Source organism: Lonchura striata, chromosome 4A, assembly GCF_050655825.1.
Source record: "Lonchura striata isolate lonStrDom1 chromosome 4A, ASM5065582v1, whole genome shotgun sequence".
NCBI classification, from domain to species: Eukaryota; Metazoa; Chordata; class Aves; order Passeriformes; family Estrildidae; genus Lonchura; species Lonchura striata.
In genome coordinates this window covers 15446169-15467005 of record NC_140742.1, presented here as the reverse complement: position 1 = coordinate 15467005, position 20837 = coordinate 15446169, and the positions used below count along the sequence as shown (strand labels likewise).

The following is a 20837-nucleotide window of genomic DNA, read 5'->3' as shown; positions in this document are numbered from 1 at the left end:
CGGTGCCGCGGTCACCGCAGGCTGGAGCGGGACAGCGGCAGGGGCTCTCTGGGATGAGGGATGGGAACGGCTGCCACTCCGGGTTACCCCAGCAGCATCTGTGTGTCCCGGGATGGAGCCCCAGCTGTGCCAGCCCGTGGCTCGCAGACAGAGGAGAGGGGTCAGTGCCACAGTGAGATGCCCAGAAAGGGACACTCCTCTGCAGGAGGAGTTCTGCCTCCAGCTGCACCCTGTCCCCCACCTGCACAGTGTCACAGAATCTCAGAATTTGGTGTGAATTAGAACTTAAAGCCCATCCCATTCTGACCCTCTGTTATTGGCATCTTCCACTGTCCCAGGCTGCTCCAAGCCCCAACCTGGCCTTTGACATTTCCAGGGATCCAGGGGCAACCATAGCTTCTCTGGGCACCCTGTGCCAGGGCCTGCCCACCCTCACAGGGAACAATTCCTCCCCAAAACCCCATCCAACCCTGCCCTCTGGCAGCAGGAAGCCATTCCCCCTTGTCCCATCACCTCATATTCTTATTCAAAGTCCACATTTTCCATCTCTCTTGTAGGCTCCCTTCTAGTGTTAGAGGTGTAAAGCCACTGCAGCGTGTTCATGGCACCGAAGAGGCTGCCTGAGCCCTGATCCCACTTGCACAGGGCTCCTGCCCAGGCAGGGCTCCTGCACAGCCCTGATCCCACTTGCACAGGGCTCCTGCCCAGGCAGGGCTCCTGCACAGCCCTGATCCCACTTGCACAGGGCTCCTGCCCAGGCAGGGCTCCTGCACAGCCCTGATCCCACTTGCACAGGGCTCCTGCCCAGGCAGGGCTCCTGCCCCTCACGCTGATTCAGACCTGCAGCCTGGCCAGTTCAGTGATGGACTCACGCAGCAGAGCCAGCAGTCAGAAAGCTCAGGAAGCAGCACAAGGCCCATGTCCAAAGTTGTTGTCCCTGCTGGGCCCTGCTGCAGGAAGGCGTTGGAGGGAGGCAGAGGCTCAGAGAGGATGAGGATGATCAAAGCCACAGCTGGCAGAGCTCAGGCATCACCAGGAACAGGCAGCAAGTCGCTGGCGCAGGGAGATGATGGGCTGAGCCCAGAGCTGAGTCGGGCTGCATCCACCCCCCAGATCCCCCTACAGCAGCCCCCAGAGGCAGCCTGCTCTGGGCAGCCTTCCCCCAGGTTCAGTCCGTCCAGCACAGCAGGAACGGTGTCTGCCACACGGGACCTGGTCCAGGCCTTTCCCTGGCCGAGGGGGATGCCACAGAGGGCCTCTTGTTTAGGGTCTTTTAAACACACTTTCATTTTTGACTCTTTCTCTAGGATGGGGAAGACCTTAGCTTCATGGCAAGTTCTGGAGGCAAGTGGATACAGCTCTGAGCCTTTGTGTCTGCTAGTGGGGCAAGGACAGAGGTGGGAACAGCTGCTGTTTCATGCAGAGCACCCTCATTTTCAAAGTAGTGTACTTTTTTAGCAAATAAACCTCTTCTAAGGGAAGTTTTCTTGCCATGTGGATGAAACAAAATGATTTTATGAGAAGCAAGTATCACTACAGCCTCTGGCAGGGGCAGCCATCTGGCCACTAGGGCAGAAGGGGGGCTCCTATGGGCAGAGTGAGTGTGCAGGGACCCTTCCAGTCCCAAAACCTGATGGGCACAGCAGCTCTCCTGTGGGGATCTCTGAGGCAGCCAATCCTCCCTCTCCTTGTTCAGCCAGTTACTCATTTACTCACTTTACAGCCTGGGTAAACAGTGACAGCAGTGCCCCCCTGCCCAGGGTTACACCACCCCCACACAGGCATGGCCACTGCTGAGTCCTCTTTGTCCCCCATGCTCAAACCCACCCCCTTCACCTCACAGCCCAAAGCAGGGGTGGCCCTGTGTAGAACTGAGAGGTGAGTTTGGGAAGGAAGGGGGAGCACCAGTGGTCCAGCAGAACTCAGGGATGCTCACAGCCTGCCCAGCCTCTGCTGCCAGGGCCAGGAGGATAGAGCCCTCCCTGTCCCCACTCCTGCCCCAGCAACGGTGGGTCTGTTGCCCATGGAGCCAGTGCTGCAAACAGAGGGGGTGCACACCTGGCAGGAGAAGCGATGGGAGAAGGGTCTTTGCCTACAGAGCAAGTGGGACAGCTTGGTCCAGGAGACACGGGGCTGCTCCAGCAGAGGCTCTCCAGAGAACACCTGGTGAAGCTGGCTGTGCTGGGGGCCATGGGGCAGTGGGCAGGCTGGAATTCGGCCGTGATGGTGTCTGGGAATTAACATCCAGACTGGTCCCACCCATCTGTGATCTCCTTCACAGCTGGCAGGCCCCGAGTTCATAGTCACAATGCAGGAGGGGAGCTGGCAAGCCAGAGACAGCCACTCCTTACCAAGTCAGTCCTGGAGCTCCAGGCAGGACACAGCAGGAGGAGCCTTGGTGTCCTTGCCAGGGAAACAGCGGCTGTTGCCCAGGTGGAGCAGGACCCTCCTCTTCACACCTGCAGCCAGCTGGGCGAGCTGGAACTGCACGTCCCTCTGCCAGTAGGAGTAGAGCAGGGGGTTCAGGAGGGAGTTGCCCATCCCCAGCAGCCAGAGGAAGCTCTCAATGACTTTGTAGGGGACGCATGCAGGGCAGGCCATCTGCACAATGCTGGCGATGAAGAAGGGCAGCCAGGAGAGGGTGAAGCACCCGATGAGCATGGCCACCGTGCGCATGGCCTTCATGTCACTGGTGGCACGGGGTGGGGGACAGCCCCCCCCCAGCCCCGCCTGCTCCACCTCCTGGATGTGCTGCACGTGCACCGAGGCGATTTTCAGCATGTCACAGTAGAGGTAGAGGAAGAGGAGAAGTGCGGGGAAGAAGCCGAGGCAGAACACGGTGAGCATGTAGGAAGGCTGGAAGATGTTGAAGAAGGAGCATTTCCAATGGTTGGAGACCCTCTGGAAGCGCGGGATGAAGACCGGGAGGAAGCCGACGATGGCAGCAAACAGCCAGAGCCCCACCAAGCACACCCCGACCCTTGGGCCTGTCACCAGCTGGAAATAGTGGAAAGGCTTCCGGATCGCCAGGTGCCTGTCACATGCAACCAGGGTCAGGGACAGGATGGAGGCAGCGCAGGAAGAGATCACAAAAGCCATTCTCAGGACGCAAAAGTTCTGGGAACGATGAAAGGGCCGGGAAAGCTCATCCATGGCCAGGCCCATGACCGTGAAGCCAACCATGGCATCCGCCAAGGCAAGATTGAGGACAAAACAGAGCCCCTTGGAGCCGCTCCTCCGGATGTGGCAGAGCAGGACAATGGCCACCGGCACGTTGGCAGCGATGATGAGCGAGGCCAGCACGGCGAAGATGGCTCCCAGGGCCCAGCTGGCCGTGGCTGCCTGATGTGAGACCCACCACAGCGGTGGTGCACCTCCAGCTCGATTCTCAGCCATCACTCACCTGGGGCCTCGCAGCAGGAGCAACCTGGCAGCCCCTCACTCTGCAGGGATCAGCAGGAGCCTGGGGAGCAGGGGTGTCAGGGGGAAGCAGGAGCTTGGGGAGCAGGGGTGTCTCAAGGGGGAGCAGGAGCTTGGGGAGAAGCAGGAGCCTGGGGAGCAGGGGTGTCTCAGGAGGGAGAAGGAGGCTGGGGAGCAGGGGTGTCTCAGGGGGGAGCAGGAGCTTGGGGAGAAGCAGGAGCCTGGGGAGCAGGGGTGTCTCAGGGGGGAGCAGGAGGCTGGGGAGAAGCAGGAGCCTGGGGAGCAGGGGTGTCTCAGGAGGGAGCAGGAGCTTGGGGAGCAGGGGTGTCTCAGGGGTAAGCAGGAGCTTGGGGAGAAGCAGGAGCTTGGGGAGCAGGGGTGTCTCAGGGGTAAGCAGGAGCTTGGGGAGAAGCAGGAGCCTGGGGAGCAGGGGTGTCTCAGGGGGAAGCAGGAGCTTGGGGAGAAGCAGGAGCCTGGGGAGCAGGGGTGTCAGGGGGAGCAGGAGCTTGGGGAGCAGGGGTGTCTCAGCGGGGAGCAGAGCTCTGCAGCCTGCAGAAGGGACTGCTTGACTCGCTGCTGTGCCTGCAGAGGTCCCTCCCCTCCAGCCACGTTTCCAGACAACCCTGGAGCAGGGGGTGAGCAGGGAGCACCTGGGCAGGAAGCTGCCACGGTGGCACATGGGGGGGTGGCTGTCCCTCCCAGGCACCAGGGGCTGGAGCAAAGCTGCGCCTGCTGACACAGAGGCTGGGAATGGGGACAAGCACAGAGAGTTCCCAATGTCCAGCACAGCTCGTGGGGCTCCTGGGGGTCACTGCCAGATCCAGGACATTTTCTTGCTGCTGAGACCAAGGGAACAGCAGCCCTGAAGGTGACCTGGTTACAATGGGGAAGAGTGCTGTTGAGAGATATGTGCTCAAACAGATGGAGAAACATCTGCCAGCCTGGGACAGCAGCATTCACAGCTAGGAACCTGCAGTGCCCTCGGCAAGCACAACAGGGAACCCAGGGTATCCTTGGAGAGGCTGAAACCAGAGAATTGCTGGAACCTGCAGAGGGGCCTCGGATCCAGGCAGAAGGCAGATATGGCCCTCCAAGAGCTGGTGTCCTCTGCCCACACATGGATCCATGCAGAGCTAACTGGCTGCTGCCTCTCTCTGTCCTGGAGCTCCCCCTGCACAGCCCTTCAGATCCCCAGGCTGGCTCCAGGCTCCATGACATGGGTCACATCCAAATGAGACTTTGTCCATCATTGACTGACCTCACTCCTGCAGGAGTTTGATGAACTTTGCTGTGATACTTCCAGTGAAATCTAAGTGCTACTAACAGTAAAAAAATAATGTTTCTATGTACATACTCACTCTCTTTGCTAGTCATGATTGTTATTTACCTAATAGTAACCTGTAACTAAGAAATTCATGAAACTGAAGGTGTTGCATCCTTATGCTACAGATTCCCACAACACCCTTTACACATCTCGGGGAGGACTGACCTTCACAGGGACTGACAGTGACAGCTCCAGCCCCTACACAGTGTCACAAGTCCCTTCTGCCTCGTGAGCTGGAAAAATCCACGCTGCCAGGAAAGGGGCAGGACTGAGCATCTGTCTGTCAAACAGTAACTGGGGACAGGCCGGGCTGGGGTGGGGCTGGAAGGGCACTGCTGGAGGGCAGGAGCTCGGAGTGGGGGCACTGGCTGCAGCTGCAGGGCTGGGAGGACCCTCCACAACACCCGGGCTCTGCACCACGGGAGGGGTTCTGGTGGCCTTTCCTCTACTTCCATTTGCCCAGGGAAACATTTGGGGAGCCTTTGCCCTGATGCTGGAGAGAGTCCAAACCCTCAGAATAAGATCAAGGATGAGGGAGAAGTGGCAGGGCAGTGAGGAGCAAGTACAGGCTGGAGCCAGTGCCTCTCCTGGTTGACTGCCACTTTTAGCTTTAATGTATTTCTACCTTAAACACCCCGGGAGGGCTGACTGGTTCCCATGGAGCCTTCCACGTTAGAGTTCCACCCCCCAGACCTGCCTGTGTGTGCAGGAGCAGGTTCTCACACACTGCCTGGCACGGAGAGCCCTGCTCAGGGCAGGATTTCAGCCCAAGCACAGCGGAGTCACCTTCCCTTCCCCTGCAGCTCTGACTTCCCTCCCATTTTTCCCAGTGGGATTTGGCTGAACATTCCTTGTGTGCCTTCCACACAAACTCAGCTCACAGCAGCCTCAGCCAGGACATGCTGCTGTGTCACCAGGGACCCTCATCCAAACCAAAGCCACCCCACGGAGAGGAAAGGGAGCAGGAACATAAAACCATTTGCTTCCATAGCCATAAACATTAAAAAATAATCAAAAAATCAGAAGAGGATGACCAAAATATCCTGCTCAGCACCAGAACCACCATTTTCAAGTGCTGAGCTCACCTTTAAAGCACAGTACCTGGCTTCACAAATTATTTAAGTAAAAATAGTGTAATAATAAGCAGGAATTTAAGAGATTGAGGCAAAATTGAGCTGAGAGGGTAACAGGGTCATTTTTTGACACTAACAAACTTGAGTTTACAAACATCCCTACTGAAATGAATCTTACAGATTGTTTTTATATAAGTATATGGAGAAAAAAGGTGTCTATAGCATGGTGAAAACTAGTTTCTGTGCTCTGCAAGGGCACACACCCCTGCAGTGAATGAGCACAGACCCAAACTCAAGCCATCCAGTCAATAAATAATTTAATGAAGTTACAAGTTCTGCAAGAAACATGATGACAATGGCACCTTCACAGGCCCCAGCCTCGCCCCACGGGCACGGGAGGAGACCCACACCTGCCAGCCACGAGCCACAGTGCCCCAAAGGCCACTGGAACACACAGATCTTCACAGAAGATATTCCTGCAGGCCCAGGCATGCAGACACCTCCGGGTGGGAAACATGTGGCTCCTGCCTGTGCCAGGCAGCTCCTGCTCCAGGGACCATGCATGTGGGGAGAGCCCAGCCCACAGAGATCAAACACCACGACATGGGGACAGTGGGATGAAGAGGGAGGTGGCAGCACAGCTCTGCTGCCAGCCCCGAGGATGATTCTGGGGAGATGAATGCTGCTCTCAGAAGGGGAGGCGCTTCAACTGCTCGTATGTGATAAAAAACTGAAAGGAGTGTCAAGGAATTGGGACAGATGAGAGGCAACTGCCTGGCAGGGTGGGCAGAGCATGCAGCTGGGCTGGACACCCACCCAGGGAGCTCCTTAAACCCACCCATGGTGTCCATGGTGTCCACGGTGTCCCTGTCCAGGTAGCACAACCTGACCTGCCCAGGTAGAACAGAGCTGGGGCACACGTGCTGCCAAGAGCGGGGAGATGGACCCAGAGCAAACCCAGCTTGCCCACACCACTGGGAGAGGGAAGTGGCTCCAAGCCCAGACTGGGAGCTCTTTGCAGGGAACTCCCCACCCAGTTTCAGCAGGCAGAATGGTCTGGCTCAGCACACAGCAGCACTGGTCCTGCACAGTCAGCACCTGCCTTAGCAGCAGAATGTTCCCCACAATTCTCTCCCAAATAAGAGCTCATCCAACAATCTCCTGCAGCCCAGGCCACGCAAGATCTCAGCCAAACCCTCAGAGGCTCTACAGGAACCATCAGCAGTGCCCATTAGGGTCCCCAGTGCAGCCCATGGGGGTGTCAGCCCTGCCCTGCCCTTCCCAGCAGGGTTCTCCCCTTGTCCCACCCACCACCTCCCAGCAGCACAGGGAGGATACGATGATGTTCCAGGGACCCAGACGAAGCCAGTTGGGCCAGAAGCCTTTGTAGAGTGCAAAGAAGCCCTCACTCTTCCATGTCTGGGAGGAGAGACAAATGGATGAGGAGACACCCACACCCTGCCCACCTCCCTCCCCGGTGCCAGGTGTGCCCTGCTGGCCCTGCCCAGCTGCTGCAGGGAGCAGACGGGCCCGTGCAAGTGTGTGAGGCATCACTGGCAGTCTCTGAACCCAGCTAACTGTGTCATGGCCTGAATTTTGTCCCAGGAGCTGGGAGGATGCTCAGGCTGACTGTGGCCTCAGGGAAGGGACTGGGCCCTCTCCCTCCTCGCTGATGACACGTTGTGTCACCGCAGGATCTCACTGCTCCCATCAGCGTGGTGCTGAGACCTGGCCGGCCTCCCAGCACAGGGATGTGCCCACCTGTCCCCTCACCTTGACGAGGCCATCCAGAGTGCCCTTGTAGAGCTCCGTGCTGCCCACGATGGCACGCTGGTTCATCATCCGCGTCCGCACCACGTCCACAGGGTTGGAGGCGATGGCCCCCGCCAGCCCGCACGTGAAGCTGGAACTGCACACACCAAATCAGGCAAAGACAGTCCCAGACACGGCCAGACAGGCATAAAATACCTTCCACTAGACTTTAGCAAAGCAATTAGCAATGAATGTGAGCTGCACTACCTGCTTCTACCTGGGAAAGGGGCAGCAGCGGGGCTGCCACAGCACCCTGCAGAGCTCAGGGGAGGGAAATGCTCAGCTCAGCTAACCCTGAGCTCATCTGAGCCCACAGCTGGTCCCACAGGCACTGGCAGCCCTGCAAGGGTCACAGGTGCTGCCCAGGTGACACAGACCTGAAGGCACCCCCTGGAAGTGCATATCCTTCCCACCAGAGCAAGCGTTTCTTTGGGAAGGAGGGAGGAAGAGCAAAGACACCAGAAAGGACCACAGAGCTGCCAGTGTCTCCCTCCACGGAGGGTCTAGTGCTCCTCACCCTCACCCCAGCTGGCACTGGAAGCACTGCAGCACCTGCAGCTGAGGAATGGAGGTGGAAAAGGACTCTGGTGTTCTCTGCCAGCCTTGCCCAGAGCAGGCTGACTGCAACACTGACTGACTGCTCTGGGTCCAGCCAGCCGTGTGCCTGCTCCTCTCTCAAGGCTCTTCCAGCAGGGGCTGCAAGATGACAGGCCTGGACAAGTGAGGACTAGGGACTGGAGCAGCTTTTGAGGGGTTGTTACACATAGCCACACACATGGTATGAGCCTGGGTCATACCAGGGCACAGATGTGGGGCAACAGCATTTCTGTCATCAACCAGCTGAAACCAAGCTGGAATTTCATGTCACCACAGGATTTCTGCCAGGTCCTTCCCCAAGGAGGTCTCTGGGATGTGGGGATGGATTAGTGGTGCCCTTGGCAGTGCTGGGGGAACGGCTGGACTCAATGGTCTTGGAGGCCTTATCCAACCTTAATGATTCCATACCTGCTGCTAACTCTGAGCTGTTCCAGCTGACGGAGCAGATCCTCTGGAAGCACTAACCCTGCTCCAGACCCTCTGGAAGCACTAACCCTGCTCCCTGCAGCTCAAGAGCACTCGCTCCATGAATGGTTTTGGTCTCTCCCCAGTCCCACCTGGCTCCTCTGCCCCACACCCCCAGGCCTGCAGCAGGTACTCACACGAAGTGGGCAAAGATGGTGTCCCCCATGAGGCCTGACAGGATCAGATGCTTCTTGGTGATGTCGTAGACTGGCAGCTCCACCCCCACCACGATGGCCGCTCGCTGGGCCGTGGGGACAACACCCTGTGCAGCACAGACACTGTCACCAACCACAGCCACATCCCCTGCAGGGCCATCTCCTGACAACCTTCCCTGGACCCTCCCTGCAAGCACACCAACTGCTTCCCAGATTTGCTTCAAAGCCAAGGAGGATGTCTCCACCCTGGCAGCTTTATTCCAGCTGGATTAACTCCACACAGCTTCCCTGCTCCCAGCACCAGCACACAGGAACTAGGCTGTCACCCCCTCACTTTCTGCACCAATTTCAACACCAGAAAAGACTCTGCCCCCACAAGAACAGCAGTTTAAGGAGCCAGGAGGGGCTCCAGGGGCTCTTGCTACAGAACAACAGGACAGCACCTGCTTCCCTAAGATTTTTCTTAGTTCTGCTGCTGCTGGTGGGGGATTCTAGGAGCTGGTGCTCACCCTCCAGAGGCCTCGGGTACCTTCCTGCTGGTAGATGTCAATGAAGCTGCCAATCATCCCGCCCTGGAACAAGCTGCCCTGAGCCTGCATTCGGATCTGAAAGAAAAGGAAGAGTCAGCAGGTGGACATCAACACCTGTCCTGACACCAGCACTTGCCCACAGGGAGAGGACACCAGGGACAGAAGCTCCATGGAACTCCTGGGAGAAGGAACAGAGCAGCTAAGAGCACACACTGTTCTCCACCTCCCTCTCCCTGCAAACCACCCGGACAAGGATGGCAGCACGCAGGGGCAGCAGCAGGGTGGGGGCACAGGAACATGAGGAACAAGACCTTCTCCCTGAAAGCAGTTCCAGAAGGGGAACTACACAGGCAGAAGAGAGGAAAGTTCTCCAGGCTCTCTTTGCCCAGAGCAGGGCTACCCTGAGCCCAGGGCACCAGGCAGTCCCCACTGGGCTCTGCTCACTCCATGTAACAGGCAGGCCTTTGGGGCAGTGCCAGCACCATGACCAAGGGGGCAGGAGCAGCTGCTGCCACCTGCTCACCTGGCCCAGGTCAGGTAACACAGCTCCCACGCCTCACCAGGACAAATGTCATGATCCTTGTTGCCCAGAGAAGCCCTGGCTGCTCCATCTCTGGAAGTGTTCCAGGCCAAGTTGGACAGAGTTTGGAGCAACCTGGTCTAGTGGGAGGTGTCCTTGCCCATGGCAGGAGGTGGAAGGAGATGGTTTTCATGTCTGTCCCAACCCAAACCGTTCCAAGACTCTGTGATCTTTAAGAGCTGTATTTTTAAACATCTATTAATGACCCTGGGCTTTGGTCTCCATTCATTAAAAAAGCCCAAACAAGCAGAACTGGCAGCTCAGGGAGCACTGAGCTGCTCCTCCCACAGGTCCCACAGCCAGGCAGGAGCAGCCCTTACCTTCAGCACATCTGTGGGATTGGCCAGCGCAGAGGAGATGACCCCGGAGACCACCCCACAGATCACATTGATGAGCAACGTTTCATCTGCAAGCAAGGAAAGAAGGTCAGACCCTCACAGGAGGGGACACAGCAGGAGGGAACAAGGGCTGGGTAGAGCAGCTCAATTTTCAAATCACATGGTGAAGCTGCAGGAGCAGGGCCTGGGCAGATGCCACAGCCTGTGACAGGTCTGTCCCCACACCTGTCAGAGACAGAGGTGGCAGCTGAAACATCAGCAATGCACTCTCTGAGGGTCTGACTGATGAGAAGGAAAATCCTAGGACACATAAAAATTGTGAACAATTATCTGAGATTTCTCATGGCAGAGACGAGCCAGGACAGAGGCAGAGAGAGAGGGACAACCCAGCATTTCCCCAGACCCCTGGATTTGCTATACACAGCCAGTTGGAGCCAGCTGAGGATTGAGAACAGGCAGGGAGTTAGATGTGATTAGTGCCAGGGAATAACCTCAGATTCCAGGCCCGGTGTTAGGGTGATGGTTACATTGGGAAAACACACAGGCCTTTGCTGGTACTGACCACGACACTTCCCAGAGGACACCAGGCCACTGGCTGCCCCAGGCCTGTAGGGAGACAAACATTCAGGCATGGAGCTCACAGCTGAAAAGGCTGGAACAGCGAGGAGGGTGTGGGGACCGTGTACACAGAACCAGGCAGGGAGAGGCCTTACTGAAGCAGGACAGCAGCCCTGAAAGGACCTCTAGTCACAGAACCTCCTGAGATGGAAGGGTTCCACAAGGATCACCCAGTCCAACTCCTGGCCCTGCACAGACCCCTCAACAATCCCACCCTGTGCCTGGAAGTGCTGTCCAAACACTCCTGGAGTTCTGGCAGCCTTAGGGCTGGGACCATTCCCTGGGGAGCCTGGGCAGTGCCCAGCACCCTCTTGGAGGAAAAAAACCTCCTCCTGATACCAACCTAAACCTCCCCTGACACAGCTTCCTATCATTAGTGTGCTGCATTTCACCTGCCCATCCCGCTTTCCCAGGCTGGAACAGCATTACAACATTCCCTCATATCACAGCAGGGATGGAAATCTCACCTGCAGATCTCGGTGCTCCCTCAGGGAACATCCACCAGACTCTTGCTGCTCCACTCCCCAGGCAGGAGCTGCAGAGGGCACAGGTCAAGGGCACTGGTGGAACCTCACCTTTACAGTCAGGGCCAAAGGCACAGAGCTGGACTGCAAAGTTCCTATCCAGAACATGTCTGGCTGTGCCAGGGGAGGCTCAGGTTGGACATGAGGAGGAATTTCTTCATGGAAAGGATGGTCATTGGAAGGGCCTGCCCAGAGACGTCTGGAATCCCCATCCTTGGAGGTGTCCCAGGAATGCCTGGATGTGGCACTCAGTGCTCTGGGCTGGGGACAAGGTGGGGATTGGACACAGGTTGGACTTGGTAATCTTGGAGATCTTTTCCAACCTAAAGGATTCTGTGATTCTCCTATGATTCCGTGAAAGGAAAGAACCTGGCTGGAAGGTGTTGGGTAGGGACCACAGGCAGTGCAGAGCACAGCGAGGTTCCCATCGGGATTGAATCCAATCCTTGTTCTCACTGGCAAAACAAAACCACAGCACCCAGTAATCGAGCTCCATTCCTGTGGGACTCTTGGGGTGGGAAGGACAGAGCAAGGAATGAGCAGAACACACAGCCCAGAGTGTGAGGGGGTGGAGCTGGGAGGTGCCCGTGCTGCCCTTCCCCAGCACCGACCTTCCATGCGATCCACGAAGAGCCGCTTCAGGCTCTGGTAGATCCCGATCTTGATGGTGCCGTAGGATGCCTGTCTCAGCAGTGCCGGGGCGATCCTGAGGGGGAATGGACCCTGAGCATCGCTGCGGGCCAGCCCGGACCACTCCCCACCCGCCCTCAAACTGCCGCGGCCAGGCACAACCCCGCTGGGGCTCCGAGAAACGCAGCTCTGCCCAGGTTATCCGGGATTGCCCCACGCACCCCAGTGCCAGGGGATGGCACCCACGCAGCCCTGGCCTCGCTCCCCGCCTCGGGAACACCGGGAGACTCCGCTCAGGGGGACAAGGCAGGGAGGGATCCAGGGGGACACAGGAGCGCACAGGAAATGGGGGCGCAGGACCGGCAGGGAGCAAGGGAGCGGAGAGATGCCGTGACAGAAGGTGCAAGAGAGGACCCGGGCTGGGGAGGGGGAGCCGGGACAGAGGCAGGGCAGGGCCGAAGGAAGCCGGGATGGGTGGGGGAGACCCGGGGTGCAGGAGAGGTCCCGGGGCGGGCGGAGGGAGATGCCGGGATGGAGGGGCGAACACGGCAGACGGGGCGAGGCTGCGGCCGAAGAGGGAGCCCAGCACAGGCGGTGGGAGCGCCGGAGCCAGATCGGGGCAGGCACCGGGGGGGCCCGGTGGGTGCAAGGAGGCGCCGGGCAGGGGGAGGACCCGTGGCACATGGGCGGGTGTCCCGGTACGGATGGATGAGGCCTCGGGGGAAGCGGGGCCCGCTGCCGATGGGCCCCGAGGGGCCCGGCCCCGGTGCTCACCCCGAGTACAGGGCCCGTCCGCCCTCCTCGCGGCAGATGCGGAAGAGCGCGTGGAACATGCCCCGGTACCGCACCTCGCGGAACCGCGCGTCGGTGCTCTGCCCCTGCACCTGCAGCCGCGTCTTGGTGAGGTCCACGGGGAACGTGCCTGCGGGGACAGCGGCCTCAGCGCCCGCCGCGACACGTACCGGCCCCGCCCGGCCCCGCCCCGCCCGGCCCCTGCGCCTCACCGAACTCGGCCACGATGGAGGCGAGCCCGCCATACACGAAGGGTTTCCAGTTGAGCGCGGACATCGCATGGCGGGCGGACACCGCCGCCACCGGGCCGGGACCGGAACCGGAACCGGGCTCCGCCGCGCCGCGCCCGCCCCCTGCCGGCACCGCGCCCGGGAAGCCGCGGGGCCGCTCCACCCCAGCCCCGGCGCGCCCCCCGCCTCCCTCTGGGAGCGGTCCCGGGGCTCCGGGGCGGAAATTCCCCCTTGCGCCTAGAACCGGCACGGACCGGACCGGAGGCATTACTCGTTACACGAACCAAACCCAGCTAAAGCCCCTCCCTTCTCCGCCCTGCGAATCCCGCACTCCAGCGCTCCCGGCTTTCCAGCCAAATAAGACCAAAATCAGCTAAGAAAAACAGATGACACCTCTTCCCTGGCCACAGACAGGAACACTGCTCCCGGAACCAGCTTCGCCCTAACAGCAACTTTTATTAAGAAACCTTTAAACAAATCCATGATAAATCACCCCAGCACAGCAGTGTATCCCTCTGGATACATCATGGAATCCCAGATGACACTGGGCCCAAACCTGGCCCAGGAGGCCAGACAAGACACCCAGCAGCAGCCTCCGCCCCCAGAGCAAGAGGGAGACACCACCCCAAGGGATTTAGGGAAGGGGATTATCCTGCTGCTGCTCCCAGCCTTCACTGCTTGACACCCTCCTTGGTCATGGGACAACCCACTGTCCCAGCCAGCAGCACGGGACGCATGGAGAGCCCTGGCCCAGGGTGGGATGAGAGGCAAGGGGCAGCTCCCAGGTGAAAGGTCCAGCCGCAGCATCCCAGGAGCTTGGAGCAGGTTTAGGCAGGCTCGGAGCCTCCCTCACCCCAATGCTCACCGAGGGCTCAGCAGCGGCCGGAGTCTCTGCCAGAGCCCCGCTCCCTGTGCCTGGAATGGCGCTCCCGAGATCTGTCTCCCCTGGGGGACGTGTCTTGCCGGCTGCTGTGCCCGTCGCCCCTCCTGCCAGCCTCCTCCCTCCTCTCCCGCTCCTCCCAGGAGCCGCTCTGGCCCCTCTGCTCGCGGCAGTTCTTGTCCCCCCTGCTGTCCGAGTGCCGCTGGTGCCGCCGCTGCTCCTCATCGCGCTGCGTCCTGCTCCCGGAGCTCCTGTCGGTGCTCCCGGCGCTCTTGTCGGTGCTCCCGCCAGCATAGCGCTCGTACCCGGGGTCCTCCTTCTCCTTCTTGATCTTGATCCTGGGATGGGGCTCCTCCGTGCTCACCCGCTTCCCAGCCTGTGGGCTCGACTTTGATCGTTCTGCTCTGCTCCGCTGCTTCTCTGGAATTAGGGTTCACATTTCAGGATGGACAAAACTCCAGGAGCACCTTGCTCCCCATGGCTCCCCTGCCACCATCCCAACTCCTCTTCCACTACAAATTCTCCCCCTCCACCTAATTTCCCAGCCTGCTTCCCACCTCAGGGAGATCCCAGTCCACTTCTAAGCACAACTTTTTCTCCTCCAGCTGCAGCCACCCCACTTCTCTCTTGAACATACACATCATGTTCTTCCCAGCAAAGCTGGGCATTTCCACACCACCTGGAAAGCTGAGAACTTCCAACTTCTCTTTCCTCAGTAACACTGTGATCTGAGGACTCTTCCCTCATGGCTCTCCTTCTTCTTCCTCATTTTTGAGCATCTCCTCAGCACTCTGTCACAACAACTTATTTCCACCCTCATTTTGTGCCCATTTTTGTTCCTCCAACCGTCCCTCCACGAAGACTCCAGCCCCCAAACCCTACCATGGGCACGCCCACTTGGGATCCAACCTGCCAGGAACACTCCTCACCTTTCTGCTTTTTCACGGGCACCTCCTCATCCTCAGACGGGGAGTCGGACGAGGTGTGAGGTGGCGTTTTCACCCCACAGCCCTTGGCATCGAGGGCTCTAGTCACGTCATCCCAGTCCTCAGACTCCTTGGGGGGCCGGTAGTTGGCCACATGGTCCACGCGGATGGTCCGTCCCTTGATCTGCGGGGCCGGGCTGTCACCGCCAGCTCCCAGGGCCGCTGCCGAGCCGAGGGAGCACTCGAGGAGCCACGGCAGCACCTGAGCCCCACTCACCTTGATCCCATTGAAGTTATCCACAGCCAGGATGGTGCTTCTCTGGTCCTCATAGCACAGGAAGCAGAAGCCCTTGGACTTCCCGGTCTTCTTGTCCCGCACGAGGTTGATGTTGACGACCTCGCCGTACCTGTGGCACACGCACCGTCAGCGCCGCGGCAGCGCCCGCGGCGGCGGGGCCGGGGCCGCGGCACTTACTGCGAGAACACGCAGATGACATCGCCCTCCGTCAGCGCGTAGTGCAGCCCGCCTGCGGGGACAGGGGAGGGAAGGAACGGCTCACCGGCACCGCTCCCGTCCCGGCCCCGGCCCGCTCCCTACCCACAAAGATCCAAGCGCTGTCCTTGTACTCCGCGTGCCACGACACCGCCTCCTGCACGCCCAGCTCCGCCTCCCGCGCGTTCAGCTCATTGATCAGCTTCACCTTCGTCAGGGGGCTGCGGGCGAGGCACCATCAGCACCGGCACCGGTGGGACAGAGCCGAGCCCGGCCTTCCCCCACACCCCTCACACCTACTTCATGGCGGCGGCAGCGCGCACTGCGCCTGCGCAACACCCGCCCCGCCCCGAGCCGAGGCGGACGTAGCCGAGTGTGGCCGAGTCGACCGATTGTAGCCGAGTGTGGCCGAGTCGGGCCGATTGTAACCGAGTCAGGGCAATAATAACCGATATAGCCCGAGCGCGGCCGAACAGGGCCGATTGTAGCCGAATCGGGCCGATTGTAGCCGAGCGCTACTCGCCGAGCCGAGCCGATCGCGGCCGAGCCGAGCCGATCGCAGGCGGTAAGGCAAAGCAAGAGTCGGGGCGCAGGGGGCTCAGAGCCTTTATTGGGGTCCGGGCGGGTCCCGCTCAGCACGGGCAGGAGCCTTTCCCGCTGGCCTCCTCCAGCCGCCGGGGCTGCGGCTGGGGCTGCGCCGGCCAGCCCTCCGTGTCCCGGCAGGGCAGCGAGCGCTGCGCCTTCAGCCGGCACACCAAGCACATGAAAATCGCGTCCACGTTCTGGCTTTCCTGTGGGTCCTTGGCCGAGGTCTCAAACAAAAGCATGTTGTGAGCGTCGGCGAACTTGAGGGCCAGGCTGGATGGCACCTGGATCAGGTCTTTCAAGTCACACTTGTTCCCCACGAGCACCCTGGGGACGAGCGGGGGCACCGCGTGCCCGTTGCACTCCTCGATCCACGTCTTGAGGTTGGTGAAGGAGCTCATCTTGGTCACGTCGTACACGAAGACCACGGCATGCACATTGCGGTAGTAGTGCTCCACCATGCTCTTCCGAAACCTCTCCTGGCCAGCTGTGTCCCACACTTGCACCTGGGAAGCGAAGCAGACAAGGAAAGACGCTACAGGAGTGTGGAGCCTGGCCCTGGCAAGGCTATGGGGAGGGGGTTGCAGGAGGGCTTCCTGCTCTCTGGGCATGGTTTGGACTGGAAAGGAACTTAAAGATGATACAGTCCAACCCCTGCCATGGGCAGGGACACCTTCCACTGTCCCAGGTTGCTCCAAGCCCTCTCCAACCTGGACTTGGGCACTTCCAGGGATCCAGGGGCAGCCACAGCTGCTCTGGGCAACCTGTGCCAGGACCTCCCCATCCTCACAGCCAAGAATTTCTTCCTAATATCCAATCTAAACCTGCCCTCCCTCAGTTTAAGGTCATTATCCTGTCCTCCATTCCTTGTCCCAAGTCCCTCTGTGGCTCTCTTGGAGCCCTTTCAGGCACTGGAAGCGTGTCTAAGGTCTCCCCTGAGGCTTCTCTTCTCCAGGCTGAATAAACCCTGCTCTCCCAGCCTGACTTCAGAGGAGCTGCAGTCCTCAGAGCATCTTTGCATCCTCCTCTGGACTCATTCCAACAGATCCATGTCTATTTGTGCACCAAATCCTACGCCATGAATGAGAATGCTGATGATTTCACAGAGGAAAAGAAAAAATGAGGAGGGGGAGCCACCCTTTGTGTAGGAGTACAGTGGGAGGGCCAGGAGCTCTGTGGGAATGGGTGAGGAGCCAACAGAGCTCATGGGGGAGGATTAAAGAACGAAACATCACAGATGACATTGTAGGGGGTCTTGGCTATAGACCACCTGGCCAGGAAGAGCAAGCAGATGAGATGCTCTGTGGACAGTGAGCAGCAGCCTTGTGTTTGCAGCCCCTGGTTCTCACAAAGAACTTCAGCCACCCCAATATCTCATGGAAGGACAGCACAGCAGAGCACAGGCAATCCAGAACACTCCAGGACACCATCGATGACAACTTCCTGACCCAGGTGACAGAGATGCAAGGAGGCCTCTGGGCTGGATGAGCAGACAGTGAGGGAACTGGCTGAATGTCATCTGCTCCTAGACGGTGCTGGCCAGTGACACCAAGTCTGGCTGAACACTGGTTACCAGCAGAGTGCCCCGGGGGTCAGTCTGGGTTCTCCTGGTAATGTTTTGTAGCCTGGAAGTGGCAATTTCCAAGTTAATCCAAATTGCCCTGTACCCATGGAGACAGTACCTGCCTTGGAGTCTTTCCAATTGAAAAACACTGGCAAAGCAGAGCTGCTGCTCAGCCCTTTCAGAGCCAGTCTGTCCCAGGCAGAGCAAGAGAAGGAGGGTCCTTGTCCACCTCTCACCTCCTCTCTAGGATACATATCCCAGGAAATGGCCAGTTTGCTGCACTGCCTCCCACTCCTGCCCACTGGAGCTCAAATAATATCCAAAGGTAGAAAACCTGGCAACATTTTCCGGCTAGTGGCAGCACACAGGCTCCATGCCAGCCTGCACCACAGCTCACACCAGCACAGCTCTGTGGGGCTGCACAGAGCCAGGGAGGGCAGGGAGAATGAGCATCTCTAAAGGAGAGAGGGAAAAACATTAATGGACAGCCTAGAAGCGCAGCTAAAGCTCTCACCCACCAACACAAGATTGGGTTTCATTGTGAGTTCAACTTTCAATCAGCCATCTGTCAGTACAGCAGTGATGTTTGTTCTTCCAGCACCAGTCTGATCCCCACAGCTGGGCAGGCCAAGCTCCACCACAGACTCTGCTCCCAGGGGTTTCCTACCAGTGGCAGATTTGCTCTGACACACCAGCCAGAGCTCTTCAGGTCTGGGCTGATCATTCTTTACAGGTGTCACACCAGCCTTCCTAAGAAAATTCATCCTGCTGCAACCGCAGCTCCAGGTGCAGCTGGGAGCCGGTTCCTGCACTGCTGCTGCCACCACTGAGCCCGCTGCCGCTGGCCCATGTGAGCTCTCCACCTTCCAGTGTGGCTGCTGCCAGCCCACCACTCTCTGCCCCCCAGAGTCCTGTCCCCCATCCCACCGCAGCTCTACCCTTCCGCTGGTCCAGTGTTGGGAGCTGGAGCCACCCCAATGCTGCGAGGATCCAGCTGTGCCCATCGCAAGGGTGGCGGTGACTCACCCCGAGCCATCACTTCTGATCTCTGCACGCTCAAGCCAACCCCAGAAATAGTGACAAGGCAGCAGGGACTGGTCCAGGGCCATCTCTGCAACATAGGGATGAGAATTCTTCCCTGGCCCTGTTCCCTCTCTCCAGCTGGGCTGTAAGGAAAAGCCCCCAGGAGGGGTTTGGCAAGAGGCAGGGATGGGGACCGGCTGCCATGGCTGCTGGGGCTGCTGCCGGCCAGATCGGGGCCGGTGCGGGGCCCACCGGGGACAGAGCGGGGCCCACTGGAACCGGTGTGGAACCCAGAGAGGGCGAGCGAGCCCCGCCGGGGGCCAGCGCACGGTGTGGGACCCAGCGGGGGCTTAGCCGGTGTCGGCCGGCCTGGAGCCGGTGCGGGGCCCACCTTGATGCGCTCCCCCTCGATCTCCACCGTCTTCTCGCGGAAGTCCACGCCGATGGTGGCCTCGGTCTTGCCGGGGAAGGTGCCCCCGCAGAAGCGGAAGGTCAGGCACGTCTTGCCCACGTTGGAGTCTCCGATCACGATGATTTTGAAGATGCGGGTCTGCACGTAGGGCTCCAGCGCGGGGTCGGGGCCCGGCGGCCGCGCTCCGCCGCCGCCGCCCGCCGCCATCCCTCCCGCACCGCTGCCGCCTCACCGGCTCATCGGGGCGCGTCGCCCCGCCGACCGGCTGCGGCACCGCACGGCACCGGGTCCGCCCCGCCGACCGGCACCGGCACAGCTCCGGACGGCGGCACCGCTCGTCTCCGCCCCACACCCCGGCACCGGCACAGCCCCGCCCCGCGGACCGGCACCGGCACAACACGGCTCCACCCCACGCACCGGCACCGGCGCAGCCCCGCGTAGCGGCACCGGCACAGCCCCGCCCCGCACACCGGCTACGGCACCGCACGGTCCCGCCCCGCGGAGCGGCACCGGTGCAGTCCCACGTACCGGGACCGGCGCCACACGGTACCGCCCCACGCACCGGCTACGGCACGGCCCGTCCCCGCCCCGCGTAGCGGCACCGGCACCGCGCGGCTCCGCCCTACGCTCCCCGCTCTGGCACCGGCGCTGACCCGGCTCAGAGCTGCGGCCCCGGCCCTGCGCCGAGCCACAGACCGGGACAGAGTGCCTTCAGCCCGGGCCGATTCCCAGAGGAGCGGCGGGGACCGGCAGGGCTGCGGGCAGCGGGCCTGGCCCCTCCCGGGAGGGAGCAAGAGACCGAGGGGCACAGCGAGGCAGGACCAGACACCGGGGGACACCGGGGGACACCAACACCCGCACGTTCCCAGTGCCAAGAGCTGCCAGTGGGATCACAACCGCCGGTGCCAGAATGACCCTCTCCATGGCCAGCTGGGCAGCCACAGCACCCGTGTGCCAGCATCAGAGAGACCGGGAAGGGGATGTGTCCCTCCTGCCCCAAGAAACAGGGCAGTGGGGTGCCAGCACCCACGGCACTGGGGCTCGGGGGCCGCAGCAGGAAGGATGCACACAAGGATTGCAGAAGTGAGGGGAGCAGGTGACAATCTGCAGGAAAAAAGGAGAGCCATGGCAGGAGGAGATGAGGGGACTCACGTCAGCTGGAATAGGACAACATCAAGCAGTGGCACAGCAACAGTGGCACAGGAACATGGGACAGAGCCCCCCGGGCTGCATTGCTCCTGCTCACACAGCCCAAGTGATCCCAAGAGAACCCAGACCCCCAAAATAGGCCTCTGGAAGATGACTCCTCCAGTGCCAGCACCGATGGGACCTGCAGGAGCCAGAGGCTGGGAAGGATTTACCACAGACCCTCAGTGGTCACCACCACCCCAGAGTGTCAGTTCTTATCTGCTTCCAGCAGCATGGACATGAAACAGGGTGCATGAAGCCTTGCAACAGGTGGAAAAACCTCAGAAAGCTGAGTCATGAAACACATCCCCCCCTTTCCCACTCTGGTCACATCTGCAGATCCTGCACTGCTGAATGAGACACACTGTCCCACCATGGCACTGTCCTCCCCTAGGAATAAAGAGCAGCCACACAGGATTGTCCCCACTGAGGCTCAGACTAGTTTTGGCCCACAAAGGGAGCTCAGCTGAGAGACCCAATGGGCTCATAGAACCATTTCTGACCACCCCCAGCTACTTCTGACCTGGCCAAAAACCTGCGGACCAAAAGTGAGATGAGGACATTGCAGAGTGACCGTTCATCCATCTCCCTGTGCAAGGACACAATACAACACAACACAAGGAGGCCCAGGACCAAACCCATCACTCTTCATCCTCCCTGATCAAGCTGGCTTCCCAT

General features: G+C 59.9%; 4 protein-coding genes across 9 annotated transcripts; all 4 read right to left on the bottom strand.

Annotated features, from left to right (window-relative positions):
* Nucleotides 1-729: 729 nt before the first annotated feature.
* On the bottom strand, nucleotides 730-4169 carry GPR119 (G protein-coupled receptor 119). Its single transcript, XM_085570810.1, has one exon. It carries the CDS (start codon nucleotides 3394-3396, stop codon nucleotides 2356-2358), a length of 1041 nt encoding a protein of 346 aa, XP_085426936.1. The 5' UTR covers nucleotides 3397-4169; the 3' UTR covers nucleotides 730-2355.
* A 1948-nt stretch (nucleotides 4170-6117) lies between these two features.
* Nucleotides 6118-13187, bottom strand: SLC25A14 (solute carrier family 25 member 14). Of its 3 annotated transcripts, XM_085570808.1 has the most exons (10): nucleotides 13071-13187; nucleotides 12915-12988; nucleotides 12048-12142; nucleotides 10857-10900; nucleotides 10277-10362; nucleotides 9356-9451; nucleotides 8829-8953; nucleotides 7591-7726; nucleotides 7156-7236; nucleotides 6118-6547 (listed from the first exon to the last, which is right to left on the bottom strand). In XM_085570808.1, the coding sequence occupies exons 1-10, from the start codon at nucleotides 13132-13134 to the stop codon at nucleotides 6506-6508; spliced, it is 843 nt and encodes a 280-aa protein (XP_085426934.1). In that variant the 5' UTR covers nucleotides 13135-13187; the 3' UTR covers nucleotides 6118-6505. The 3 variants fall into 3 exon arrangements, 2 of the variants coding, with proteins under 2 accessions (XP_085426934.1, XP_021399917.1); XR_002466681.4 differs by lacking the exon at nucleotides 10857-10900 and having other exon boundaries at nucleotides 9376-9451; nucleotides 12841-12988; XM_021544242.4 differs by lacking the exon at nucleotides 10857-10900 and having other exon boundaries at nucleotides 12841-12988.
* A 337-nt stretch (nucleotides 13188-13524) lies between these two features.
* On the bottom strand, nucleotides 13525-15713 carry RBMX2 (RNA binding motif protein X-linked 2). 4 transcript variants are annotated; one of them, XM_021547794.3, is made up of 6 exons: nucleotides 15688-15713; nucleotides 15493-15608; nucleotides 15370-15421; nucleotides 15172-15301; nucleotides 14898-15078; nucleotides 13525-14388 (listed from the first exon to the last, which is right to left on the bottom strand). In XM_021547794.3, exons 1-6 carry the CDS (start codon nucleotides 15690-15692, stop codon nucleotides 13961-13963), a joined length of 912 nt encoding a protein of 303 aa, XP_021403469.3. In that variant the 5' UTR covers nucleotides 15693-15713; the 3' UTR covers nucleotides 13525-13960. The 4 variants fall into 4 exon arrangements, with proteins under 4 accessions (XP_021403469.3, XP_085426944.1, XP_085426943.1 ...); XM_085570818.1 differs by having other exon boundaries at nucleotides 14898-15091; nucleotides 15370-15608; nucleotides 15684-15713; XM_085570817.1 differs by having other exon boundaries at nucleotides 14898-15091; nucleotides 15370-15608.
* Nucleotides 15714-15977: 264 nt separating this feature from the next.
* RAB33A (RAB33A, member RAS oncogene family) lies at nucleotides 15978-19538 on the bottom strand. The gene is made up of 2 exons (XM_021544240.4): nucleotides 18951-19538; nucleotides 15978-16478 (listed from the first exon to the last, which is right to left on the bottom strand). Exons 1-2 carry the CDS (start codon nucleotides 19176-19178, stop codon nucleotides 16020-16022), a joined length of 687 nt encoding a protein of 228 aa, XP_021399915.1. The 5' UTR covers nucleotides 19179-19538; the 3' UTR covers nucleotides 15978-16019.
* Nucleotides 19539-20837: the final 1299 nt, after the last annotated feature.

Excerpts from the sequence above, each read along its gene's own strand:
- GPR119 (XM_085570810.1), bottom strand. The coding sequence starts at position 3,396 with ATGGCTGAGAATCGAGCTGGAGGTGCACCACCGCTGTGGTGGGTCTCA.
- SLC25A14 (XM_021544242.4), bottom strand. The coding sequence starts at position 13,134 with ATGTCCGCGCTCAACTGGAAACCCTTCGTGTATGGCGGGCTCGCCTCC. Across the intron at positions 12,989-13,070 it reads CTCCATCGTGGCCGAGTTCG|GCACGTTCCCCGTGGACCTC; the intron begins GTGAGGCGCAGG and ends CTGTCCCCGCAG. Across the intron at positions 12,143-12,840 it reads GGACGGGCCCTGTACTCGGG|GATCGCCCCGGCACTGCTGA; the intron begins GTGAGCACCGGG and ends ATTCCCCCTCAG.
- RBMX2 (XM_021547794.3), bottom strand. Across the intron at positions 15,422-15,492 it reads CAGCGCTTGGATCTTTGTGG|GCGGGCTGCACTACGCGCTG; the intron begins GTAGGGAGCGGG and ends CTGTCCCCGCAG. Across the intron at positions 15,302-15,369 it reads GTCATCTGCGTGTTCTCGCA|GTACGGCGAGGTCGTCAACA; the intron begins GTAAGTGCCGCG and ends CGTGTGCCACAG.
- RAB33A (XM_021544240.4), bottom strand. The coding sequence starts at position 19,178 with ATGGCGGCGGGCGGCGGCGGCGGAGCGCGGCCGCCGGGCCCCGACCCC. Across the intron at positions 16,479-18,950 it reads TCGAGGGGGAGCGCATCAAG|GTGCAAGTGTGGGACACAGC; the intron begins GTGGGCCCCGCA and ends TTCGCTTCCCAG.